At 39.8% G+C, this 24967-nt stretch overlaps 1 protein-coding gene across 2 annotated transcripts in view; it reads right to left on the bottom strand.

Moving 5' to 3' along the window:
- Positions 1-24967, bottom strand: part of Tlk1 (tousled like kinase 1) — a 116555-nt gene that overhangs the window by 25392 nt on the left and 66196 nt on the right. For both annotated transcript variants that reach the window (XM_051166688.1, XM_051166690.1), the window contains 9 exons: positions 24741-24816; positions 20654-20700; positions 18895-18990; positions 17078-17167; positions 15458-15550; positions 10483-10593; positions 10069-10205; positions 6106-6294; positions 307-373 (listed from right to left, as the gene is read on the bottom strand). In XM_051166688.1, coding sequence (XP_051022645.1) covers positions 307-373; positions 6106-6294; positions 10069-10205; positions 10483-10593; positions 15458-15550; positions 17078-17167; positions 18895-18990; positions 20654-20700; positions 24741-24816 — 906 coding nt within the window. The remainder of the gene's footprint in view (positions 1-306; positions 374-6105; positions 6295-10068; positions 10206-10482; positions 10594-15457; positions 15551-17077; positions 17168-18894; positions 18991-20653; positions 20701-24740; positions 24817-24967) is intronic.

Raw genomic sequence — 24967 nt, 5'->3', positions numbered from 1 at the left:
AAGGACTGATTACAGTTTGAAAGTTTGTAAACAAGTGCAAAGCGATACAGACTTAACACATAGCATTTTTCTTAAAACACACCATTTTTCTCAATTGTATCACTTTATACTGGATCAACTGGTTATAACATTTTCCTATTTATGTATTTTAATACACACTTAAAATACTTAAATAATACTTTAAGAAATACTTAAATAAATACTTAAAAATTAAGGTTGACTAACTTAAGAATTAAGCCAAAGAAATGAACACAGTTCTCCACACTCTTGGTAGCAAACTAGAAACCCAGCACGGGCTGCACATACCTTTTTGAGATGTCCTAGTCTAAGTTTGAAAATCTCCTCTTGTTCATGATATTCTGCCAGAGTCAGCCTGTCAAAAGTGACATTGAATTCTACATTGAGATTAATGCTTAGCCTTTTTAAAAAATTAAAATCCAATAAAACACGATTTAAAAACCTCAACCAAATATAAAAGTTAACATACTGATAACCTAAAGCCTAAAATACATAAGTCTGAAACATTTAACATTTAACATTTCCAGCTGGGGTAATTAACTAACTACTATGCAATGGTTGTCATTAATCAAGTGACACAATAGAATTCAGAATCTAAGGGCATATGTATGTAAAGGAAGACAGTTCTTCTTATATTCTGTTTTGGGCTTACAATCAGCAGTAGGGATACAGAGGTAGAAAAAGAAACAATTTAATAGGAAAAATTTTGAACAGCATGTGTTACGAAGAAAAAACAAAGGGTGGCAATTATAATGACCATTTATTTTGCTCTGGTTATTAGCCATGGAGAAAAGAGTTGGGGGGCTCCTAGATACTGGTTATTAGCCATGGAGAGAAGAGTGGGGGGCCTCCTAGATAGTGGTTATTAGCCATGGAGAGAAGAGTGGGGGGGCCTCCTAGATACTGGTTATTAGCCATGGAGAGAAGAGTGGGGGGGCCTCCTAGATACTGGTTATTAGCCATGGGGAGAAGAGTGTGGGGGGCTCCTAGATACTGGTTATTAGCCATGGGGAGAAGAGTGGGGGAGCTCCTAGATACTGGTTATTAGCCATGGAGAGAAGAGTGGGAGGGCCTCCTAGATACTGGTTATTAGCCATGGGGGGGAGAGTGGGGGGGCCTCCTAGATACTGGTTATTAGCCATGGAGAGAAGAGTGGATGGCTCCTAGATACTGGTTATTAGCCATGGAGAGAAGAGTGGGGGGCCTCCTAGATACTGGTTATTAGCCATGGGGAGAAGAGTGGGGGGGCCTCCTAGATACTGGTTATTAGCCATGGAGAGAAGAGTGGGGGCCCTCCTAGATACTGGTTATTAGCCATGGGGAGAAGAGTGGGGGCCCTCCTAGATACTGGTTATTAGCCATGGGGAGAAGAGTGGGGGGCCTCCTAGATACTGGTTATTAGCCATGGGGAGAAGAGTGGGGGGCCTCCTAGAAACTGGTTATTAGCCATGGAGAGAAGAGTGTGGGGGGGCTCCTAGATACTGGTTATTAGCCATGGGGAGAAGAGTGGGGGGGCTCCTAGATACTGGTTATTAGCCATGGGGAGAAGAATGGGGGGCCTCCTAGATACTGGTTATTAGCCATAGGGAGAAGAGTGGGGGCCTCCTAGATACTGGTTATTAGCCATGGGGAGAAGAGTAGGGGGGGCCTCCTAGATACTGGTTATTAGCCATGGAGAGAAGAGTGGGGGGCCCTCCTAGATACTGGTTATTAGCCATGGGGGGAAAGTGTGTGGGGGCTCCTAGATACTGGTTATTAGCCATGGGGAGAAGAGTGGGGGGGGCTCCTAGATACTGGTTGTTAGCCATGTAGAGAAGAGTAGGGGGGCCTCCTAGATACTGGTTATTAGCCATGGGGAGAAGAGTGGGGGGCCTCTAGATACTGGTTATTAGCCATGGAGAGAAGAGTGTGGGGGGCTCCTAGATACTGGTTATTAGCCATGGGGAGAAGAGTGGGGGAGCTCCTAGATACTGGTTATTAGCCATGGGGGGGAGAGTGGGGGGCCTCCTAGATACTGGTTATTAGCCATGGAGAGAAGAGTGGGGGGCTCCTAGATACTGGTTATTAGCCATGGAGAGAAGAGGGGGGGGCCTCCTAGATACTGGTTATTAGCCATGGGGAGAAGAGTGGGGGGGCCTCCTAGATACTGGTTATTAGCCATGGAGAGAAGAGTGGGGGCCCTCCTAGATACTGGTTATTAGCCATGGGGAGAAGAGTGGGGGCCCTCCTAGATACTGGTTATTAGCCATGGGGAGAAGAGTGGGGGGGCCTCCTAGATACTGGTTATTAGCCATGGGGAGAAGGGTGGGGGGCCTCCTAGAAACTGGTTATTAGCCATGGAGAGAAGAGTGTGGGGGGCTCCTAGATACTGGTTATTAGCCATGGGGAGAAGAGTGGGGGGCTCCTAGATACTGGTTATTAGCCATGGGGAGAAGAATGGGGGGGCCTCCTAGATACTGGTTATTAGCCATGGGGAGAAGAGTGGGGGGCCCTCCTAGATACTGGTTATTAGCCATGAGGAGAAGAGTAGGGGGGGCCTCCTAGATACTGGTTATTAGCCATGGAGAGAAGAGTGGGGGGCCCTCCTAGATACTGGTTATTAGCCATGGGGGGAAAAGTGTGTGGGGGCTCCTAGATACTGGTTATTAGCCATGGGGAGAAGAGTAGGGGGGGCTCCTAGATACTGGTTGTTAGCCATGTAGAGAAGAGTAGGGGGGCCTCCTAGATACTGGTTATTAGCCATGGGGAGAAGAGTGGGGGGCCTCTAGATACTGGTTATTAGCCATGGAGAGAAGAGTGTGGGGGGCTCCTAGATACTGGTTATTAGCCATGGGGAGAAGAGTGGGGGGGGGCCTCCTAGATACTGGTTATTAGCCATGGAGAGAAGAATGTGGGGGGGGGGGCTCCTAGATACTGGTTATTAGCCATGGGGGGAAGAGTGGGGGCCCTCCTAGATACTGGTTATTAGCCATGGGGGGAAGAGTGGGGGGGGCTCCTAGATACTGGTTATTAGCCATGGGGAGAAGAGTAGGGGGGCCTCCTAGATACTGGTTATTAGCCATGGGGGAAGAGTGGGGGGGCTCCTAGATACTGGTTATTAGCCATGGGGGGAAGAGTGGGCAGGGGGCTCCTAGATACTGGTTAAAGCAAGCACAAAGATCCTTAAAACACTCTTGGTATATAAAAGAGGAAAAAGAAGAATACCAGGAGGAAGCCAGATCAGGAAGGGACCTAGAGGCCAGGAAGATAATCAGCTAGAGTTTGTGTAAGGAGTAGTACAGTCCATCCAACTGGGATTAGACGACAATGAAGACACTTTCCCTTCTCTATACCAGTGTTAAGAGTAAATACACAAGATATTATATTCAAAACATCAGATACTGACACGGTAAGTCACATACTCCAGTGCTGGGCATCAAACCCAGGGCCTCGTCTATGCCACACAAGGACTCTTATCATGTGTTACATCCTCAGTCCCAAATCCTTAACAAGCACGTGACTTTAAAGCATTATAGTTATTTTTAATTACTATGTTACTCTCTGAAAAACAGCCACTTTAATACATTTAGAACCATTACAAAACATATACTAACACTTCTTTAAAATAACAACAACAACAAAAAGGATCCTGTATTTGATAAGGAAAAAAAATTAATGTCATAGCCCAACTCTCAAAGAAGAGCTTTCATTCATCACACCCAAGCCCTTGTTTGAAGCCTATGTATGTATTCTGAGGGAGTGTCATTAATTCCAAAAAATAGCATTCACAAGAAACAAACCACAAAATTTAGGTAATATTCCACTAAAAACATTCATTGAAGATGATATCAGAAGATGGAAAGATCTCCCTTGTGCATAGATCTGGAGAATTAACATAGTAAAAATGGCCATTTTACCAAAAGTAATTTACAGATTCAATGCAATCCCTATCAAAATACCTACACAATTTTTTAAAGACCCCGAAAGATCAATTCCCAACTTCATATGGAAAAACACAGAATAGTTAAAGCAATCCTATACAATAAAAGATCTTTCAGAGGAATCTCCATTCCTGATCTCAAGGTTCCTATTCCAGAAGCATGTCTTTTAACTATAATTTAAGCCCCAACACTGCAAAAAGAAGAACCTAACATATAGTAGCATTTTAGCTTTTCTGCTGTCTTTTTGCATTGATGAAACGTGTTTTTAAAGAAACTGACCGGGAAGATACAAGTGAGGGGATAACAATCGGGATGTAATCTCAATAAATTAACAAAGGAAATCTACGGGGCTGGAGAGAACAGTTTAGTGATTGGAATCTCAACTGTCTGCACCTCCAGCACTGGGCAGCCTGACATTCTGACCCTTCCCAGCACCTGCATACATGCGACTTATACTTACACACAAGTAAAAATGTATCTTAAAAAGACAAAGAAATATATGTATTTGGATCAAAGAGACTGGTTAATCTAAATAAGTTCTGCAATGCTCTAAGGTGTGAGACAACAAACAGAAATCACTGTTCTGCACATACTAGAAATAAACAGTAGAAGATTAACAATCCCCGTTTCAACAGGACTCAACAGAAGCCAGTAGAAAGAGCTAGGAATAAATTTAAATAAGGAGGTTAAAGTCTTTAAAGCGCCAGGTATTTATTTACAGGGGCATAGTTAAAGGTCTAGGTGCCTACAGAGTAGAGCTAAAAGATGAGGTGTGTGTTAGTTGTCTCTAGGGATAGAACTAAAAGCCAACACTTGATTTATTTTATTTGCATTGGTGTTTTGCCTGCATGTATGTCTGTAAAAGGGTGTCAGATCCTCTGAAACTGGAGTTTCAGACAGTTGTGAGCTGCCATGTGGTTGCAGGGAATTGAACTCAGGACCTCTGGAAGAGCAGCCAGTGCTCTTAACTATTGAACCATCTCTCCAACCCCAAAGCCAACACTTTCAAGATAGCTACTTGTTCCCCCCACCCTAGAAGATAGTTACCCTGCTATTAAATATATAAAGATCCTTACTTTTTTTTTTAAGCCAACAATCCAGTGCTGTAATTGTAGAAGAAAATCAAGAATGACTTAAAGAAGTAATTTTGAGATGGCTTTTTAAAAAAATTATTTATGTATGAGTACTCTATCTGCATGTACACCTGCAGGCCAGAAGAGGACATCAGATCCCAGTATAGATGGTGTGAGCCACCATGTGGTTGCTGGGAATTGGAAATCAGAACTTCTGGAAGAGCAACCAGTGCTCTTAACCGCTGAGCCATCTCTCCATCCCCCTTGAGATGAATTTTGGAGAAGCTGGGTATGGTGGTATGTTCATGCAGTATCAAATTTTTAGAAGCCTAAGCAGAAGGACTGCTTGACCCCAGAAATTAAAGACCAGCCAGACAACATAGGTAGATAAAGAGAAAAGCAAAGGACTCACCACAAATGGTGCAGGGGGGAGAGAAAGGGAAGACAAATATTAACCAATGAGTAGCACGCAAGAGAAAGGGGAGCAACTAGTGTAGAAAGCATAAGGTGTGGCCAGTGTGTGGGTGGAGGGACCAAATGGAGCTGATGTGCTTGTAACGTAATGAGAGCTCTGCTTTGCTCACTGCTTCTAGATGAAGGTTGAAGCACTGTCTTTCAGCAGAGGGGACATGAATATATCTACACAAACCAAAGGGTACCTGCATCTTCATTCGTAAATTTTTGTACAACTTCCAAATTTTCTATAAACATATAACTATTTTTAAAGCATCTTTGTCCTTTGACTTACAAAGAATAATCGACACAAAACTTGGAAAACAGAAAAGGAGCAGCTATCTGTAACTACCTGTGTGCTGTGTTTATGGCTTCAAAATAACACCAATGGGATTTAAAGAGCTCATTATTTTGAGCACTAGGCTGGTACAGCCAACTGATTCTGGTACATGGGAGAGGTAGACCCTACTCTCCACTAAAATATGCAGAGCTGGAGATTTGTGTCGGAGAAACCTTTTTCAATTAGCATCTTTCCTGGCTGTAACTATTTTTGGTTTTGCAGTACTAACTATGAATAACACCACCGTTAGCATTCCTGCTCACTGGTAACAACGTGCTTGAGACAGTTAGCACAGGCTTACAGTTGTGGTAAGTTGGGCCTGACGAAGGGATCGTTTTCTGCTCCATTGACTGCTTTGTTCTTTCTCTGTTTGGGTTCAGAATTGGTAGCAGGTGCCTGAGAATTATTAGCTGTTGGAGGTTTGCGTTTGGCTAAAAGCTTCCTTTGCCGTTCAATATCTTCCCTTTGTTGATTCACCCATTCTTGTTGCCTGTGAAAAAATGAACAAAAAAGAAAGCCACATTACTCTCCCATTATTTTCCACAATTAAAACATGAAAAAATACATAAGAAACAATCACATAAGTCTGTATACTTTTGGACCCACTCTTTCCAAAATTTTTAAATATTACTTTATTATTTTATGTGTATAACTGGTTTGCTCATTTGTTTTTTTAGATAGGATCTCACTGTGTAGCCTTGGCTGGCCTGGAATTCAGAGATCCACCTGCCTCTGCCTCCTAAGTGTTAGGATTAAAGATGTGCACCAATAACACCAAACGAGGACACTGCCTGTACCTACCTATGTACGCATGTACATTACAAGTAGATCTGGTGCCTCTACCGGCCAGATGAGGGTATCAGCTCCCCTGGTACTGCAGTTACAAAAGGTTATGAGCATGCTGGGAACCAAAGCCTGGCCCTCAGATCCTCTGGAAGAGCGGCCAAGTGCTCTTAACAGCAGAACCATCTCTCCAGCCTCCTGGGTTACACACTGGTGAAGCAAAACATCCTATAGGTCTTTAAATGAAGCGTCCCCTAAACCTCTAGACAAGGGCAAGTGTGTGGCCACACAGAACTTCACAGCATCTTGTCCTTGCTAACAAATACCATTCCTATAGGTACTTCATCAGAATGAGTTCTGTAGGCTAGTCTTTTCACAAAAACAGACAGCGTATGTCTACACACACACACACACACACACACACACACACACACACACACACGCTCTATTGTATCTTTACTATTTGGCATGGTCATCAAAATATACCAGTATATACAGTAAGATCCTTTTAAATAAATGAATTAAAAACAAAACAAAACCCAAGCTCCATCTCACGACAGTGTGGTATAGATTTTAAAAATACATTTTTATCGGGGCTGGAGAGATGGCTCAGAGGTTAAGAGCGCTGGCCGTTCCTCCAAAGGTCCTGAGTTCAATTCCCAGCAACCACATGGTGGCTCACAACCATCTATAATGAGATCTGGTGACCTCTTCTGGCTTGCAGGCAGAGCATTGTAAACATAATAAAAAAATAAATAAATAAATGTTTTTAAAAATATATTTTATCACTTAGCATTAATATTTGTAGATAAGTTTATAAAAGGCCTTTTCTTAAAAGATGGGAATGCACAGTTGACATTTTGAAATAAAAGTTGACCTTAATGTTAAAAAAAAAAGGGGGGGGGGGTTGAGAGATGGCTCAGAGGTTAAGAGCACTGACTGCTCTTCCAGAGATCCTGAGTTCAGTTCCCAGCAACCACATGGTGGCTCACCACCATCTACAATCCAGTCTGATGCCCTCTTCTGTCCTGCAGGTGTACATGCAGGCAGAGCACTGTATACACGATAAATACATCTTTTAAAATAAAATAAAATAAATTAACAACAAAAAGCAGAAAAGAAACTTGGAGTTTTTACCTGTTACATTAATAAACTCAAATTTATTAGCACGTCCCATTGAAAAACATAAAACTATTTCCCAAAGAGCTTAATTCTAAAAACTAACAGATATTATGTCTGTTACAGAATTAAAGGTTGGTTGTAGACTTGTAATTTAAGAGTATGTGTGTGAAAGGGTGTGGGGGTTTGGAAGTTCTAGAGCAGCTTAGGTTACAGAGCAAAACTCGCATAAAATGTTGGGAGCTGTGTGGATAGGGCATATGGAGGTCAGAAGACAGCTCTGAGTCTATTGTACTCCTCTACTGGGTCCCAGGGACACAACCCAGACCATCAGACTTAGTGCAGTACTTTACCTGATGAGCCATTTCAACAGCCAACAGAGGAACTGTATACCTCCAACACATTAAGTTTATTCTGATAGTAACCATGTTCCTTTTATAGTTCCTATTATGTCAAGAAACTGTTACAGTTCTACATGGTCATTTCTTGTACTACTCAGATTTAAAACAAGGCAAATGTTTTGCCCCACTCCACCCTTCAAACAGGGACCCCAAAGTTCTGACATTGTGGCTGAAAGATTAATTCTTCACATTCTTTTTCTGTGGCCTTAGTGAGGAAGCAGAGATAAGACAAGAATGGGGAGGAAAAAAACCCAGACTAAGATACAAAAGTAACAAAGTAAGAATAAGATCTTAATTCTGTTTCTATTTGGATGTAGGAGTAAACAAATGTGCTCTTACTTAATGAAAGGTAAATCTGAAGGCCAGGCATGCAGCATGGAGGTAGATACTTGTCCAGTAAGTTTGAGCCTTTTGGTCTGATCCCCAGAAGCCCAAACAAAAACAATCAAGAAATACATATTTTAGAAAAAAAGCTAGAAGTATAAATAAACAGCCTAGAGACAGAGAAATAATCAATGGGACAGGGATGCAGCAGACAGCTGGTTATTCAGGGATCACAAACTGCTTCAAAGGCCAATCTTTCATATTACTCACTTCTCACTTATTCCCCTTCCCTCTCATTTTCTAACCACTTTGGGTTATAACAATGAATGTAAACATTATGTAAAAGTAACCACACACAGTAAGTTCTCAATCAGTTCTTATCACTGATAGGATATGCAAATAATTTTGTTCTTACATAACAAAATGTAACTACTGGCATAGTTAGTGGTATTTTATTTCTTAAATTACTTTTCCTTTACTTTTACTTTATGTGTATGGATGTTTTGCCTACATGTATGTCTGTGTATCGTGTGCATTCTTGGTGCGTGCTGGTGCAAAAAAAGAACACTGAAATTAAAGATAATCTGAGCGACCATGCAAGTGCTGGGAACTGAACCTGGAAGATCTAGTATCCTTGACACTGAGCCATCTCTCCTGCCCTTAATACTTTACACTCAGTAGAGAACTGTGTGATAGTCAGGGCAGGGCTTAGTAGCAGACAGATTCTTGTTTACAAAATACTAAAAAGTATGGTTGTCATCTCAAGCCCATTTCCTGCTCTCTACTTTTGTATTCAGTATTTTATCTCAAGTGTAAATAATATCTGTCCATTTTAATTGTCAATATTTTATCTTCCTCCCAATATTATTTCTGTATTATCATAAAGTTATTCAGTATCTCAATTCTGATCACATATAATGCATCCTAACTTTTAACAAGGCACAGAATTAAGCCCTCAAACTCAGTGTTGCAGAGATTCTGTCTTTCATTGTGATTAACTAGTACCCAGCACAGCTGTCGCCAACAAAAGCTCAATAAACCTATTGAGAGCCAGGGGACAAGACAAGGCCACTCTATGGTTACATGCTTGAAAAGCCATGTGGACACTGACACCCCAACTCTAGGTAGGTCTTTAAAATGTTTCAAGGCAAAAAAACAAAAGAGGATCATGGTCTTGGCTCCAGACACACAAGCAGCCAATGCTCCCTGACCTCTCACCATGTGAACTTAAAAAAAAAAAAAAAAAAAAAAAAAAAAAAAGTGGTGACAATTGTGTGGGGTCACTGTGGTGAGGCAGGAGATCAGGTAGTGCTGATCTTGAACACTTAAGGAATGGGGGAAGGAGACAAGAGTAAAAAGGTGGAAATGGTGGTGTCTACTGCAGTCCCAGCACGCAGCAGGCTGAGACAGGAGGATCAGTCAAGTCCAAGAATTCAAGACCAACTTGAACAACACAGCAAGGCTCACTAAAAATGAATTCCAGGAAACTCAGGCACACATTTTCCAGTCAATATAAAATTCCTTATCACTTTCTTTTAGTAAGAACAGCGTGCACGCACGCACGCACACACACTCACACACACAGAGCTGTGCACGCACACTTAACAATAAAATTTTAAAATGTAACCATTACTAACTTCACAAGATTTTGAAATGCAAAACCATCTGTCCACTGTTCTGTGAAAGAGGCGCCATGTCTAACTGTTGTAAAGTGTCCAAGGCGTAACCGATCTTGCATACTCTTCTCTCTGCTTGACAATTTTTCTTGTGTACTCTGAAAATGAGAAGGAAAAATCATTTATATTCATTCAAAATTTTCCCTCAAAAAAAATTTTTTTTTCAATACAGGGTTTCTCTATGTAGCCCTGGATGTCCTAGCACTCACTCTGTAGACCAGGCAGGACCTGAACTCAAGGGACCCTCCAGCCTCTGCCTCCCCAGTGCGAGGATTAACGGTGTGCAACACCACCGCCAGGCTATTTATTCAAACTGTAAAAGCATGCAGGGCAAAGCAAGCTACAGAGGGAAAGGAAAATTTAGTAATAACTTACCTTTTCAATAAGAAGCTTCTTGCTCATTGATATGCACTTATTTAATCGTTCTTTGTATTTTTCAAGTAATTTTTGTTGATCATCTATTTGCCGCCTGAGATCACAGTTGGCCTATAACATGAGTAGAAAATGAGAGGTCTAGAATCTGTGTATATGAAAATCTTAACAATGGTTTTAGTGTTTTGAATAAATTATATAGGTAAGAAGAATACCAAAAGTTATTTACTATTAAACATTAATTTATAATCCCAGCACTTGGGAGGCAGAGGCAGGTGGATCTCCGTGAGCTCGAGGTCAGCCTGGACTGCAGAATGAGTTCCAGGACAGCCGGAGCTATTACACAGAGAAACCCTGTCTTGAGAAAAACAAACAAACAAACAACCCCCCCCCCCAAAAAACCAGCAACAAAGAAAAAACAAAGCCCATTAATTTAACTGCATAGTAGAAAGCACAGAAAAATTTATATACACAGTCTAGATATTTACATGTATATTCCAAGGTATATAATTTTGGCTACATCATCTGAATCTAAATTCAGTTCCCTGTTTCCTTTTTCAAGACAGGGTTTCTCTGTGTAGCCTGGGCTGTCCTGGACTACTCTGTAGACGAGGCTGGCCTCTGGCTCCCACCTCCACCCCAGTGCTGGGATTAAAGGCGTGTACCACCACATCAGGCTCAGTCCCCTTATTTCTAAATGGAAGAAGTATAATACCTCAACTAAAGTAAAATGTGGTGTATATTATGTGTGCAGCACATTTCAGAGGAAATGTGAATTTCTTCTTTCACACTACCTGATCTTCTCAGAACACTTTGTCTATGTCTACTAAAATTCAAGACAGTGCTGCAATTTGTTGACCCAATTAACTGTTTCTACCATTCTTCTGTGAACAGGATCCTGAATCTGTATACTCCACAGGCAGCTATACGCTCTCTCTAACTTCAGACAAATCTGACTAGACGACCATTACAGAAAGAAAATTACTTTTGTTGCCTGCTGAGATACCCTACCCTCAAATTTTCTGAATTGGGTCTGGAGAGCCTAGGAATTTTACTTTCTCCAGCAATGCTGCTGCTGTTGGGTACTCAGATCCCCAAGTCTAGGCCAGTCACACAGAAACCAAGAGACTCTTTGTAGAATATTAGTAGAATATTTTTTAAATGTTGGGAGAAAATAACTGCCAGTCTAAAGCTACACGCTCAACATAACTATATGCTAAAGGGGATTTAGCACAAACAGATCCTCACTATTAAACAGTTCAAACAAAGCCTCAACATGGCTCTGAAGGAACGGGTATTTGTTCAATCACACATTGAGCGTTTTCTGTGTCAATATGTCTGTGTGTATGTGTCTCCCTGTCTGAGACAGTCTTTCACTATGTATGCAGCTCAGAGTAATTTTAAACTTATGATCTTGCTGCCCTCCTCCTGCCCTCACAGTGCTGAGTTCTGGGCATGTACATGTCAAGATTTAATATAGAGCCACAGTAATTACAATCATTCTAATCTCTTTGCATAATAATGGAAATAAAATGTTTAATTCTGGACTGATATGTACATAGCTAAAAGAATAGAGTTCCCAGCTTCCCTTACAAAGACATGTAAGCAATTCAGTAGAATATCCAAGAAGCCTGCACACTTTGGTTGCTTTTTGTAGGTCTCTTTCCCCTGGCCTCTGCTTAGAACACAGACACTGTGATTGTGACTATTTTTATTTTGGACCCAGAGGTGACCTTCAAGATGAAAGTCTTGTACTAAAGACAGGAAGCAAACCGCTGAGGGAACCATGGTCTCTTGAAACTGTGGGGCAATTATATCTAGGTTGCTGGCACTTCTGTTCTTTTCTAAAATACATTTGTGTCTCGTCTGAAGTACTGCTGTTTATATTGTGCTACCAACAAAAGACAACTGCTTCAGGACTCATTTAGTAATGCACAAAGCACAACAACAGGACACTGGACACAAGTAGGTGCAGTGCATATGTAAAGAAGATACACTGGTAGAGCCTGAAGTATAAAAATGAACTTTTTAATTCAAGTGGACAACTGGCAATATAGTAAGAAGTTAAAATGAACCCTTATTCCACACTATACCACAAATCAATTCTAGCGAGATCACAAAATTGTACTGTAAGTTCAAACCAAATCTTCTTACTTTTAAATTTTTTTCAAAGTTATAATTTTATTTCTCCCTTCCCTTCCCTTCCCCCACCCTCCCACATATATCCCCCCTCCTTGCTCTGTTTCAGATGCACGCCTCATTTTTCATTGAAAAGCATCTTTAGAATCTTACAATCAGTTATTTTGGTATCTTTGATAACAGGCAGCATGGTGTAATGGAAAAGACCTCTCAAAAAGTAGAAAAAACCAACATACAAAAAACCCTAAAGTCTAATAAAACGTGAAAAAATGGCTAAGGATACAGTTCAGTGGTTCAGCACTTGCTTAGCATGTACGAGGTCCTAGGTTTGATCACCAACACACACACACACACACACACACACACACACACACACACACACACACACACACAGAGTTGGGTGAAATGGCATCCATTTCTAATTCTGGCACTTGGGATGTAGGGGGATCAGGAATTCAAGGCCAGCCTCAGGTAATCTACGATGAGACCCTATTTCTCTATGTATTTCACAGAACACAAGAGAAATATCTAATAATTTTTTTAAAAAGATGTTTTAAAAAGATACTGAACACCAGTCAGTAAACAGGAATGTGTAACAAAAATGCAAGGCACCATTTTGTCAGAGGCATCAGGAAGATAAGCACTTTAAATCTTGTAATACTAAGACTTGGCACAGACAATGAGCAACAGCTCTGTTAGGGGAGCAGAATCACTTGAGGGCAAATTGTGGTATCAAAATGTACAAGATGTAAGCACTCTGTGCTCTCTTCTACTGCCTCGTTTCCTGTGCTTACAACACAGGAAAATCTTGCATTTGCCCTAGGAGCCAAGTACTGGCAAGTGCTTAGCAGAATTCTTTGTAGTAGAAGAATCAGAAACAAAGCCTCAGCCCAAAGCTGAAGGATCACATAAGTCATGTAGCATTCTTTACTGCCTTAGTACAGCACCAGGAAGGAGCAAACCACAGCGTGAGGGCTGTGATCTATAAAGTCACCCCTCCTAAGGCTCAAGCGGTCAAGGCAGTTGTTACAGGTATATCCTCATTTGCCCCAAATCCTCCTATTCTGATAGTCCTATCTTACCAAGGGCCCAGAAAAATGAAGCGAAGACACCACAGACTAAAATCTGTTTAAAAACTGTAAGCCAAAGCAAATCCTCCTTTAAGCTGATTTGTTCAGGTCTTTTGTCACAGCAATGAAAAGTAACATATAGTTATACTTATCAATATGAGTGTGTTTCTCACATATCAGGTTCAGTAAAAACAAATAGAACGAAGAATCCATAGAGGATAATTTTAACAAATAATAAAGTGTTAAAAAGAATGTATACACAGTGGCTGGGAAGATGGCTCAGTCAGCCAAGTGCATGCAAGTCCAAGGAGTTGAGTTTGATAGCCAGAACGCATGGTAGGGGCTTAAAAATCTCTGTACTAGGAAGAAGAGGAGAAGGATCCCTGGGGCTCAGCAGCCAGTTAGTCTAGTCTAATTGGTGAACTTCAGGCCAAAGGGAGACCTTGTCTCAAAGCAGATGGGGACGGGGACACAGATGGACGGGGACACGGACACACACACACACACACACACACACACACACACACACACACACACACACACCACTATAAAGAAACACAAAGAAATGATAAATTCATGTATCACTGATGTCAGAAGAGTGGTTAGCAGTAAAGGATGCGACAGAGCAATGTTTCAAGGACACAATGGCATCACAGGTGCTGGTTTGAAGTCTGAAGCCACTGGTTCTCAGTACTGGTTTAAATCACAATAGTTGAAAGAAGCTTTTTAAATTATCAACACTCAAGCTATATCACATCAATTTAATCAGAAGTCCACAAGGTAGAGGTCAAAATTAGTACTTCCATCTGATGATCCAAATGAAGAGCAAGGGACAAGAAATTCTGCTTTATGCCTTAGTCACATTCTAAATATACTTTTGGGTGTTTTTAAATTTTACTGTGTATGTGCACGATGTATGTGTCTGAGGGTGTGAATGCACATGCCATGATGTTTGTGTGCAAATCACACCTTTGTGCAGTTAGTTCTCTCCTCCCGCCTTTATGGAAGTTCTGAAGATAAACTTAGGTCTGCAGGTTTGCACAGCAAGCATCTTTGTCTGCTAAGTCACTTGCCAAATACATAATTTCAGCTTTATGTATGCATGTATATATATACTGTCGGCATATGTATATCTGTGTGCCACTTGAATGAGGTACCCAAGGAGGCCAAAAAAGCAACTTCAAAACCTCTGTAACTTCAATTACAGAGGGTTGTGAACCATCACACGGGTTCTGGCCCAAGCCAAGGTGTCTGTATAAAAGCAGCAAGTGCTAGTAACCACTGAGCAATCGCATCAATCTCTGAATGCTTAAAATTAAGTTCTCATTGAAACTCACACAGGACTATGTCATTAATTCCACCCCTAGTGGTCTGAGATATCAGGTGGAGAGCAATAAACCACTTAAAAGTAAGTGAGCATCTGTCTGGGGTAGACGATCCAGTAAAACCACGTGTCAGCCTACTTCTACTTCTTTAACAATTTCTCAATTCACACTCAAAGAGCTAATAAAGTATTCTGACTTTTTAACATTTGTCTTTTATTTTAGTTAGGAGTGTGTGTATCTGTATAGCTGTGTGTAGGTGCTTACAGAGGTTAACATTTGAGCCATCTCTCTAGCCTGTAAAGTGTATTTCAATCACATCCATTTAGTACCAGAAAAAGTTTATTGTTTCTAAATATGGAAAACTGTCATATTTAGTATTTTCTCAAATGTTTCACTCCTGCCAAAATGAGTCGCATAATTTCCTCTCCATGACATATTACTTACCCTGAGCAAATCATCTATCCGACCTTCCTTCTTTTCCAGGTCCTGATTTTTATTACTTTCTAATGCTGCCAATTTCAGCATTGTAAGATCAGTCTAAACGAAAGAAAGATACTTTATTATCTCTACTACATACACTATTATGCATAAATATGAAGGCAGATTTTACCAACCTCAAACATCCAAGAATAGTTTGTGGTGTGTAAACAGACAACTCAGTGCAGTTTTACGCATCGGAAGTGTAAATATGTGCATAACTTACATAAGCACATACACAAATGCTTTATACTATACATTGCTCTAGTGTATCTTTATTTTTGTAAAATCACTTTTTAATCTGTTTATGGCTGACAAGTAAAAGTGCTCATATTTTTATGATGAATATGTTTTGATCAGGCTGGCCTTAAACTCAAAGATCCCCCTGCCTCTGCTTCCAGAGTGCTGGATTAAAGGCTTACGCCACCACACCCAGCTCAAAGTTTGTTTGTTTGTTTGTTTTTTTTTTTAAGTTTTATTTATGTATTATGTATACAGCATCCTGCCTGCATGTGTTCCTGCCCGCCAGAAGAGGGCACCAGATCTCATTATAGATGGTTCTGAGCCACCATGTGGCTGCTGGGAACTGAACTCAGGACCTACGGAAGAGCAGGCAGTGCTCTTAACCTCTGAGCCATTTCTCCAGCCCCTCAAACAAAGTTTTGATACATGCACAGCACTTTAGCTATGACCCAGAAAATCTAAAGGAAATACACTGTTGTGGAACTAAGGTGCTCAATCAACAGATCAACTCTCCAATCTCAAGTTAGAAAAACCATTAGCCAGAAAGTATGCATGTAAAAATGAATGAACGAACAAGTAAACAAACAAATAAACAACTAAGAATAAATAGGTGTACAATTTAGTGGCAGAGCATCTGCTTGCTACTTGCACTGGGCCCCAAATTCAATCTTTGGTACCAAAAAGTAAAGCAGAAACAAGAAAACAAAAACTCCTTAAAATGTGTACATGTGATCAGTATTCAAAATTCATGAAACTGAATGTTAATAGTAATAGTAATGGCATTAATATTTCCAAGTGAGTTGATATAAGTGATTTTTTCTAAGTGTACAAACATAGACACTGAAATGACTTCTTTAGGCTTCACTTACTATAATCAACACAGAAACGTCATGAAGATGTCTACTCTATGTGTACTTGTACGCAGGTTCAAAGCCCTTCAGTGAGCAAGACTGACATGTGGTGACTGCTATGATCATTTCATTGCCTGAGACATTTGCTCAAGCTAGGAATAAGATGGATGCTTCAGTTCTTCCTGCCCTACAAATGTTTTAGTTTAGTAAGTCAGCTCTTATGTTTAATTTTACTTTACAATTATATCCACAACAAACCATAAACATTTTAATTGTTAACATAAAGTTTCCTAAATGTCATAGCAATTTTTTGTTTTGTTTTGTTTTTGAGACAGGGTTTCTCTGTGGTGCCTTGGCTGTCCTGGACTCTCACATCATAGACCAGGCTGGCCTCTTATCTCAGAGAACTGGCTGCCTCTGCCTCCCTCAAGTGATGAAACTACAGGTGTGCACCGTCATGCCAGGCTCATAGCCAAAATATAAAGCTACTTACCTGAGTAATCTTAAAGGATAACTGCTTTGGTTGTACAACAGGGTGGTCCCCAAAAGCTAATGCAGTAGGAGAAGGACTATTCGGTCGAACCTGAAAAATATGGTAAATTTGCTACCTCAGGTAAAAGAAGTTTCTACTTAGGAACAACACTTAACATATCTGACAATTTTGGGGGGCTGGGGGGTGGGAGGTTGTTGAGAAAGAGTCTCTCTGTGCAACAGTCCTGGCTGTCCTGGAACTTAGTATGTAGAGCAGGCTGGTCTCAAACTAGAGATCCACCTGCTTCTGCCTCCTGAGTACTGGGATCCTTCTGAACAAGATTTATCTTGTAGTACCTTTTTCAAACTTTTAATCATCACTTATTTACTCAACAAGCATTCTTAAATGCCTCCTGTACAAGACCCAGTGTGAACAACCGTACATTCCTTGACCTAAAGGGACTTACATTCAGATCCATCAAAGCTGAGTGCTCTATAAGCAGAGTATGGCCTGAAACAAAAGTATTAAAGACTATCCTGACTGTAAGAAGGATCACTGAGTACTACAGTGGCTCGTGTCTTCAATCCCAGTACTTGGGAGGCAGAAGCAGGTAGATAGATCTGTGAATCCCAGGCTAGGCGAACAGAGAGAGACTCTGTCCAAGGGCGGGGCAGGGGGGAGGAGAGAATAACAGAGGAAGAAAGAAAGGAGTTATAAATCTGAATATAGATATTTTAGTACTAGAATAAAAATGCATGGTCGTAAGTACTCTAAAATCAGATTTATTATTGAGTTTTATGGCAAAATTGTATCAATGCTGTATCAGCTTTCGAAGTTGAGTCTTAAGCCTTCCTTTGCAAATAGCAATGTACTGTATCCCAAGGAACAAAATGGTAAGAAACAACTAAGTCTACAATGAGGAGAAGATAAAGGGAATAGTGAAAGGGTGCCTGAATAAGTAAGAGAAAGTCTGCTTTTTACCAATTTTTAATTTGTCTTCAAATTACTGAAAGCCAACATTATTTTTCTGGTTAAACAGTCAACTTCCAAGTAAATAAAAAATAAAATCTAAGATGTAAAGCCATGGACATAAAAACTGTGTCTTAAATGTTAGAAATAAAGAGTTATAAGCTAATTATAATAATTCTTCTATGCTGAACTGAACAGCTAGACTTTCTCTTAAGAATTCCCCTAAATAATTCACGATTATCTTCATGTTAAATGTAATCAACAATGAAGTTAAAATAAGAAATTAATAACTGAATATAGAGATGCTATAGTACTTATCTTACCACACGAGCTCTGTAGCTTAAAAGATAATAACAACACTACTTAGGAACACATGATCAATGCAGGAAAGCTTCAGCTTAAGAAACTCTTGTTTATTTTACGTGTATGGGTGTTTTGCCTGCATCCACATGCATGCCTGCTGCCTATGGAGGCCAAAGTGTTTCAGATGCCCTGGAACTGAAGTTAAAGACGTTTGTGAGCCATCATGTAAGTGGGAGGATGTTTTGGAAGAGCAGCCAGAGTACCCCTGGCCACTGAGGTGTCTCTAACCCCGACCTTCAAATCCTGCTGGTATCCATCTCTTCTGAGTGCTGGGATTACAGCCCCGTAACACAATGCCTGACTAAGAGACTTGTTTTCAAAAATAAAAGTTCCAGAAGAATCAGATCATTAAAAAGAAGATTCAACTCATGTCACTGAAGTGATCTCCCTTTTAAAACATAAGTGACTATATGAAAGTATCAGCAAAAACAATACATTGTAAGTTATTCAATAAGCATAACCTCTAAGGCAAAGACGCATTAAAACCTTGAATAATAAAAGCTTACAGATGAGGAAGGAGTGGAATGTGAGTGTGAGTTTTGCGGAGAACGGATTGCAGGAGGTATGCCTCTTACTGGACTCGAGCCATTTCCACCTTGGTACTGCAAAAAAGAAATGAAAAAGCATAGTTATTGTGTCAGACTTGGCATGAAGGAATTAATTCAAATATCTCTAATTTTATTTCTAATGCAAAAGAGTGAACCCAAGAACCCACACAGCTGGTCAACATCCCCAGACCTAATTATACTTTGCTTCAGATAAACTCAAACTGGCATTTAAATGGGTCCAGAAAAATCAAGAGCAAGGTCAGCTATATAAAGCCTAAGACTACATCATACAACAATGCCCACTCATGACTTTATTTTCTGTGATTTGCTATTGTGGCTCACTCAAAGACAAAAAATCCACACACACCCCCAAATGAACATATTTGTTTGTTTGTTCCCTCCAAAGATGAGCAGTTTCTCTATAAATTTTTATTTAAAGGAAACCAGAAAGTCTCGAATCCCAAGAAATTTAAAAATATTTACTTATGATTTTTAGTGAACACAATTATCTTAAGAATCATTATTCACAGGATGTTATGATATCCAAATATTCAGTGCAATATATAAAATGATTATATAGGACAAGTCTTTTCCCTATAATAATAGCAACAACAAAGTCTTTACAACCCCCATTCTGTCTTATGGCGTCCATGCCTTCATTGCATACCAAAGCCAGCAACCTGCCTACAGTGTTTTCTTCCTAGCTCATGCTTCAGTATGAAGAACAGAAGAAGAGAGGTCACTGCCGCTTGGTTCCTTCTGGGGTAGACTTCATTGTCTACTTCACCTTTCATTAATTTTTAAGTTGTTCGATACGAATGGTAAAAACCGGAACTGACCAGTATGTTCACTAAACACCTTCTTGTAACAAGAGGATTTTTCCTTGTTCATTTTATCTAGAGCTTAGTTTATTATCCAGCACATAGTAGGCACTCAAGAAACTATGATTGTTTGAATTTATCCCTAGCCCCCAGCACAAGTTCTTTTTTATATTAACCTTAAGTGGCTCAACTCAACTAAAAGAATAAAGGACAGTGGATAATGTGGGGCTAGAAACAGTTTTACACAGGATTCCTTACCCCTCCTCCAAATACAGCCCCCACACACACACCAAAAAAGCTTTAGAGATATGTGTGTTTGTGTGTGTGTGTGTGTTTGTGTGCGCACCGATGCTGTCTGAACTTAGCTGTTGTCTTAATCAGCTAATTCTGCTCTCACTCAAAAGTGAAGTCATGTTTTTCTACTGAAGAAGTATTTGTTGCTTTAACAAGCAAATCAGTATTTTCAAATAGGAACTGGCAATCTAAGGTCTGCAGAAGCAAGAAAATAGTCTAGATTAAGAAAGACTAAAAGCATAGCTATTTTTTTCAGGGCCTCTTAATCGCCATTCATAGTGCTCAATACTGCCATTAGACGATAAAGCCCGTGGCGATATCAAGTGGTGAAGTTTCAGGTTCGACTGTTACTCCAATTTAGTCTGTCATCCAGGTGGCTACTTTACTTCTTGTCTTTAGTTCCTCCATCTGCAAAAAGAACACTAATAGCTGACTTTACCTACAGTATGGGTCACTTAAGCAAGAATACTCTGAAATGTTTCCATGATCACACAACACTAACATTCTTCTCACAGCTGACCTTCTGCTTCAAAGAAATGGTTTCCAACTTGCAGAACAACTATACTGAATTAGGAACTGAAAATAATTCTTAATAAACTTACTTCAAAATAGTCGCTAATCTTGTGGCCACGTCCCCCAATACTTTTTCCTAAAATATATTAAAAAAATATATATAGTTTTAAAAGTCAGTTGTGATTATCTACCATTTATTACATCAAAAAGTGAAAAGTGCCAAATTAAACATAACTTATTGAATTAAAAGCATATAAAAACAATTTATTTAACTTAAAAGTGTGGCATTTTAATAAGGTAATGAGTATTAAAAATACTAATAATCTTTAAGCATTTATAAAATCTAATCAAATCATATTTTAATAGATACATGACAATTTATGAAATTGTGGATTACTGAAAATTCAGATAAACAATATTAAGGATGCCCTGTTTCCTTCTCTCCCTTTCTCTACCCTCCCACCTTTCTCCCTTTGTTGTTAAGGGTGCTGGGGATTGAATTCAGGGCTTCGATATAATAAGCATACTCTTACCACTGAGCCACATGGCCACACCCTCAGCAAAGGGAACTTAATCTTGAAAACATGAATAATATTTCTTAATATCTATTACAGAAAATAAAACCAATAAACTGAAAAGACAAATGGCAACTTTGTATCTGACAAACTAAGCCACACTTTGTTAATAATAACAATGATGATCATGAAAACCAGCTGTGATACAAACCAAACTTTAATCTGTTGGGCACACAACAGCATACTTATTGTCAATGTTATTGTAACATTTCAATTTCTTTCTCTTTGTTTTTCTTTCTTGAGTTAGGGTCTCACTACATTTTCTATAATGTATTTGCTGCAAATTATCAGAATGTATATGTTTTAAAAATCTACATCTTAACAACTGTTCTTATGACCATATTGATAAGCAGGGTCATCACAGGTCACATCATTCCTTACATGTTCTGTCCTAAAATGCAGTCTCCATTAGTTTTAAATGATTTTTGCCCCTTGAAGACAGGGTTTCTCTGTGTGTGTGTGTGTGTAACTCATTCTGCAGGCCATGCTGGCCTCGAACTTAAGAGACTTAACTGCCTCTTCCTCCTGAGTGTTGGAATTAAAGGCATGCGCCACCTCCACCAGCATAAAAGATTTATTATTAAGAAAAGTAATGTGTCCTATTTTTCATTTTGTTTTGTTTTAAAGGTATTCATTCTTGAATTTGAATTGTGGAAAATACATGATTACCGTGGGAAGGATAGTAAGCTTTGTCACAAGTGAAAGCAGTCTTGGCAGGCTTTGCCTTTGGACACACCATGGATACTCCCTGAGATTAACCTTGAGATAGAATGGGTGGAGCTATCCTGGGCCTGGAATTCAGGAAGTGGACCTGGGGACTCCACCTGGACTACTGTATTTCTAATCGACCCTCAATGGGAGAAGGAGACCGCCCCTTGCATGTGAGAGACAGTCCAGCAGAAAGGACAGAGAGAAGCAGCAGGTTTAGACCAGGCTTGAGTGTACTTGGATCTGGAAGAGGATCAGCGAATAGGCTGGACCAGCGCGCAGGACAGAGACACCTAGGGACCGGTTCACTCTCGTTTCCCATTAACCTTTTTTCCCTTTTGTGTAAGCTAGTTGGGTTGTATAATAAAGTTTAATTGTTAAGAAACAGAGCCAATAGTTTTAAAGGCATTCATTCTTGAATTTGAATTGTGGAAAATACATGATTTCTTCAAATAGTTAATAGAAAAACTAATGATATAAGTCAAATGCTTTATATCATATAAGTATGTATCAATTCAATTTTGACTTATTTGTTTTACTCAACTTTCTGTTTTTTTTTTTTAATTATTTGTGTTTATGCAAAGCACATGTGCACACTTTGCATATTTGCCGTTTATAGCTAGAGAACAACTTGTGGGAATCCATAGGACCTAGGAATACAATTATCCTGTTTGGAGGCAAATGGAGTAACCATCCAATGGAGCTACCTTATCAGCACAAATCTGTATCATGCTGACTTGGAACAACAAATGCTATTCGGAATTGTGAACATTTTCATATCTATTTATGTAGAAGTTGGACTTTAACCTAAAGGGTGTTGTTTCTGATGATTCCTGAAGAGACACTACCTGTTAGTGAAGACAGAGGTGTTTTGGGCTGCCTACCTAGAAGTTACTTCCCTAATTCTTTTCCTCTGTTGAAACACTATTTTCTATCTGTTTTATCCATATACACATCATCTCATTTCAGGAGGAGCCTGTTCCTATACAGCTGCACTCCCATTTTGTCTTTTCCTCATCAGAAGTAGAATTTAACCAGTAACCACTCCCTCAAGGCCCATTATTGAGGAGAGAGTTACTCCACTGCTAGTTTCAGAGACTGGTCTGATTTCCTAAAAGTAATAGTACTTCTACTATATAGTATGGTTATGGAATGGAAACTTGATTTAATGACCATGAGGTGACACTGGAGGTTTGCATCTGGGCTTGAAGCTCACTTTAAGGAAAGGCAGGGTGGGAAACACAATAAGCCAATGTCATTCTGAAGCAAATGTTCAGTGAGGAAGAATGAGGAGATCCACTTTAGGCAGCCATCTTCACTCAAAAGACCAGGCATTTTTGTGGGTTGCAGTCCACACAGATAAAGTTCTGCATTCTAATTCAATGTACTTAGTGTCTGTGCGTCCGTGGCACAAGGAGTGACACAGTGTACATATGGATGTCAGAGGTCAACTTGCAGGAACTGTTTCTCCTGTTCCACCATATAAGCCCCAAAGACTGAACTCAAGTTGTCAGGCTTGGTGGCAGGTACCTTTAACCACTAAACTGTCTCAATGTTTTACACTAGTTCTTAATGACAAGTTAGCTAAACATTCAGAAGCCCCAACCTATTTGGGGGCTTACTTTTAAAGATTTTGTGAGTCTGTTGCTCAAGTGAGTTAATACACCTTTATACTGAAATTATGTGTTCTTGTTTAGCATTTTAGTTTTTTTTTGTTTGGGCGTTTTGGCTTTTCAAAACAGGGTTTCTCTGTGTAGCCTTGGCTGTCCTGGACTTGCTTTATAGACAAGGCTGGCCTTGAACTCAAAAAAATCCACCTGCCTCTGCTTCCTGAGTGCTGGGATTACAGGCATGTGCCACCACACCCGAAGTTACATGTTCACTCACCACAGGTTGGAGGGCCTACTCCAAGACAAAACAGAGCAACAGCCAGGTGAGATCAAACATACTGTACACCTTAAAAAGGCCTTTGATTCCAGTGCCATATATAAAGTGGTAAGGCAGTTCATAAGCCTAAAGCCTGGCGCTCAAACACGCAACTCCTATATATAAAGCCATCAATGCACATGAGTGAGGAGCTCGAGCTTCTGTCCATCTTTTCAGGACTCACAGTACCAGTTCATTATTAAAAAAAAAAAAAAAAAAAAGCCAGGCTTTTATTTACACACACCTGTACCTCCAGCTCCAAGCAGGGTGGGGACAGGAGGATTGCTAGGGCTTGCTGCCTTCCAGCCCATGCAAGAAAAGTGAGCCCTAGATTCAAGGAAAGGCCCTACCTCAAAGAAATAGGGAGGGAGGGAGGGAGGGAGGGAGGGAGGAAGGGAGGGAAGATTTTTTAAGAGATCATGTATAGTCTAATAAAAACAACTTTTTAAGTTTATATCACAAAAATTATATATACAAGAAAGGATGAAATATAGGCCTAAAAAAAAAAAGAAAGAAAAGAAAAGAAAAGAAAAATGGGCCTAACAAAAAATAGATGCTTTGATTAGAATCTAATTATTCTTCTATTTTTTTTTTTAATAAAGGAGAGAATAGGCTGCTTGTTTTATAGCTAGATAGAAAGTGTATGTTTTAGAAAAGCCATTTCAATATTCCACATGAAAAAGGAGAAATGAAAGGAGACGAAGAAATGCTTACCAGATTCTAAGCCCAAATAAGCATGGAAATGTCAAAGCTCACAGACACTAACCGTGAGCTAACTACACAGTACAAAGGCCTGCAGTTTCATGATTATTTCTATGTGAAGTACAGTCTACACTGAGAATACATACTAGATATAAAATCTGCAAACCTCAAAGCCATTTATTCAAAGCTACCATCCTGCTAGGTTATCAGTCAGAGTAATGGACTGTGTGCATCACGTCTTTGGAGGAAGATGGCTTCTGCTTACCCTGACTACTGTCATTCTGACTTTCTGCTTTCCTCTTTCTTCCCCTGGATGACTCAGATTGTTTCTTCTCTGGTGTCTAAGGAAAATAAGTTAACAACATTTTAAATTATGGTTTTAATATACAAAATTATTACTGTCAATACAAAAATCATTTTTATTTTCAAGGCCAAATAAAACACTCAACAGTGTCCATAGGATGCAAATGCAATCACTGACATGCATTTTAT

This window comes from Acomys russatus, chromosome 24, assembly GCF_903995435.1.
Source record: "Acomys russatus chromosome 24, mAcoRus1.1, whole genome shotgun sequence".
Taxonomy (NCBI): Eukaryota; Metazoa; Chordata; class Mammalia; order Rodentia; family Muridae; genus Acomys; species Acomys russatus.
Note: the sequence above shows the minus strand (reverse complement) of the source record. Positions and strands in the feature narration are given on the sequence as shown.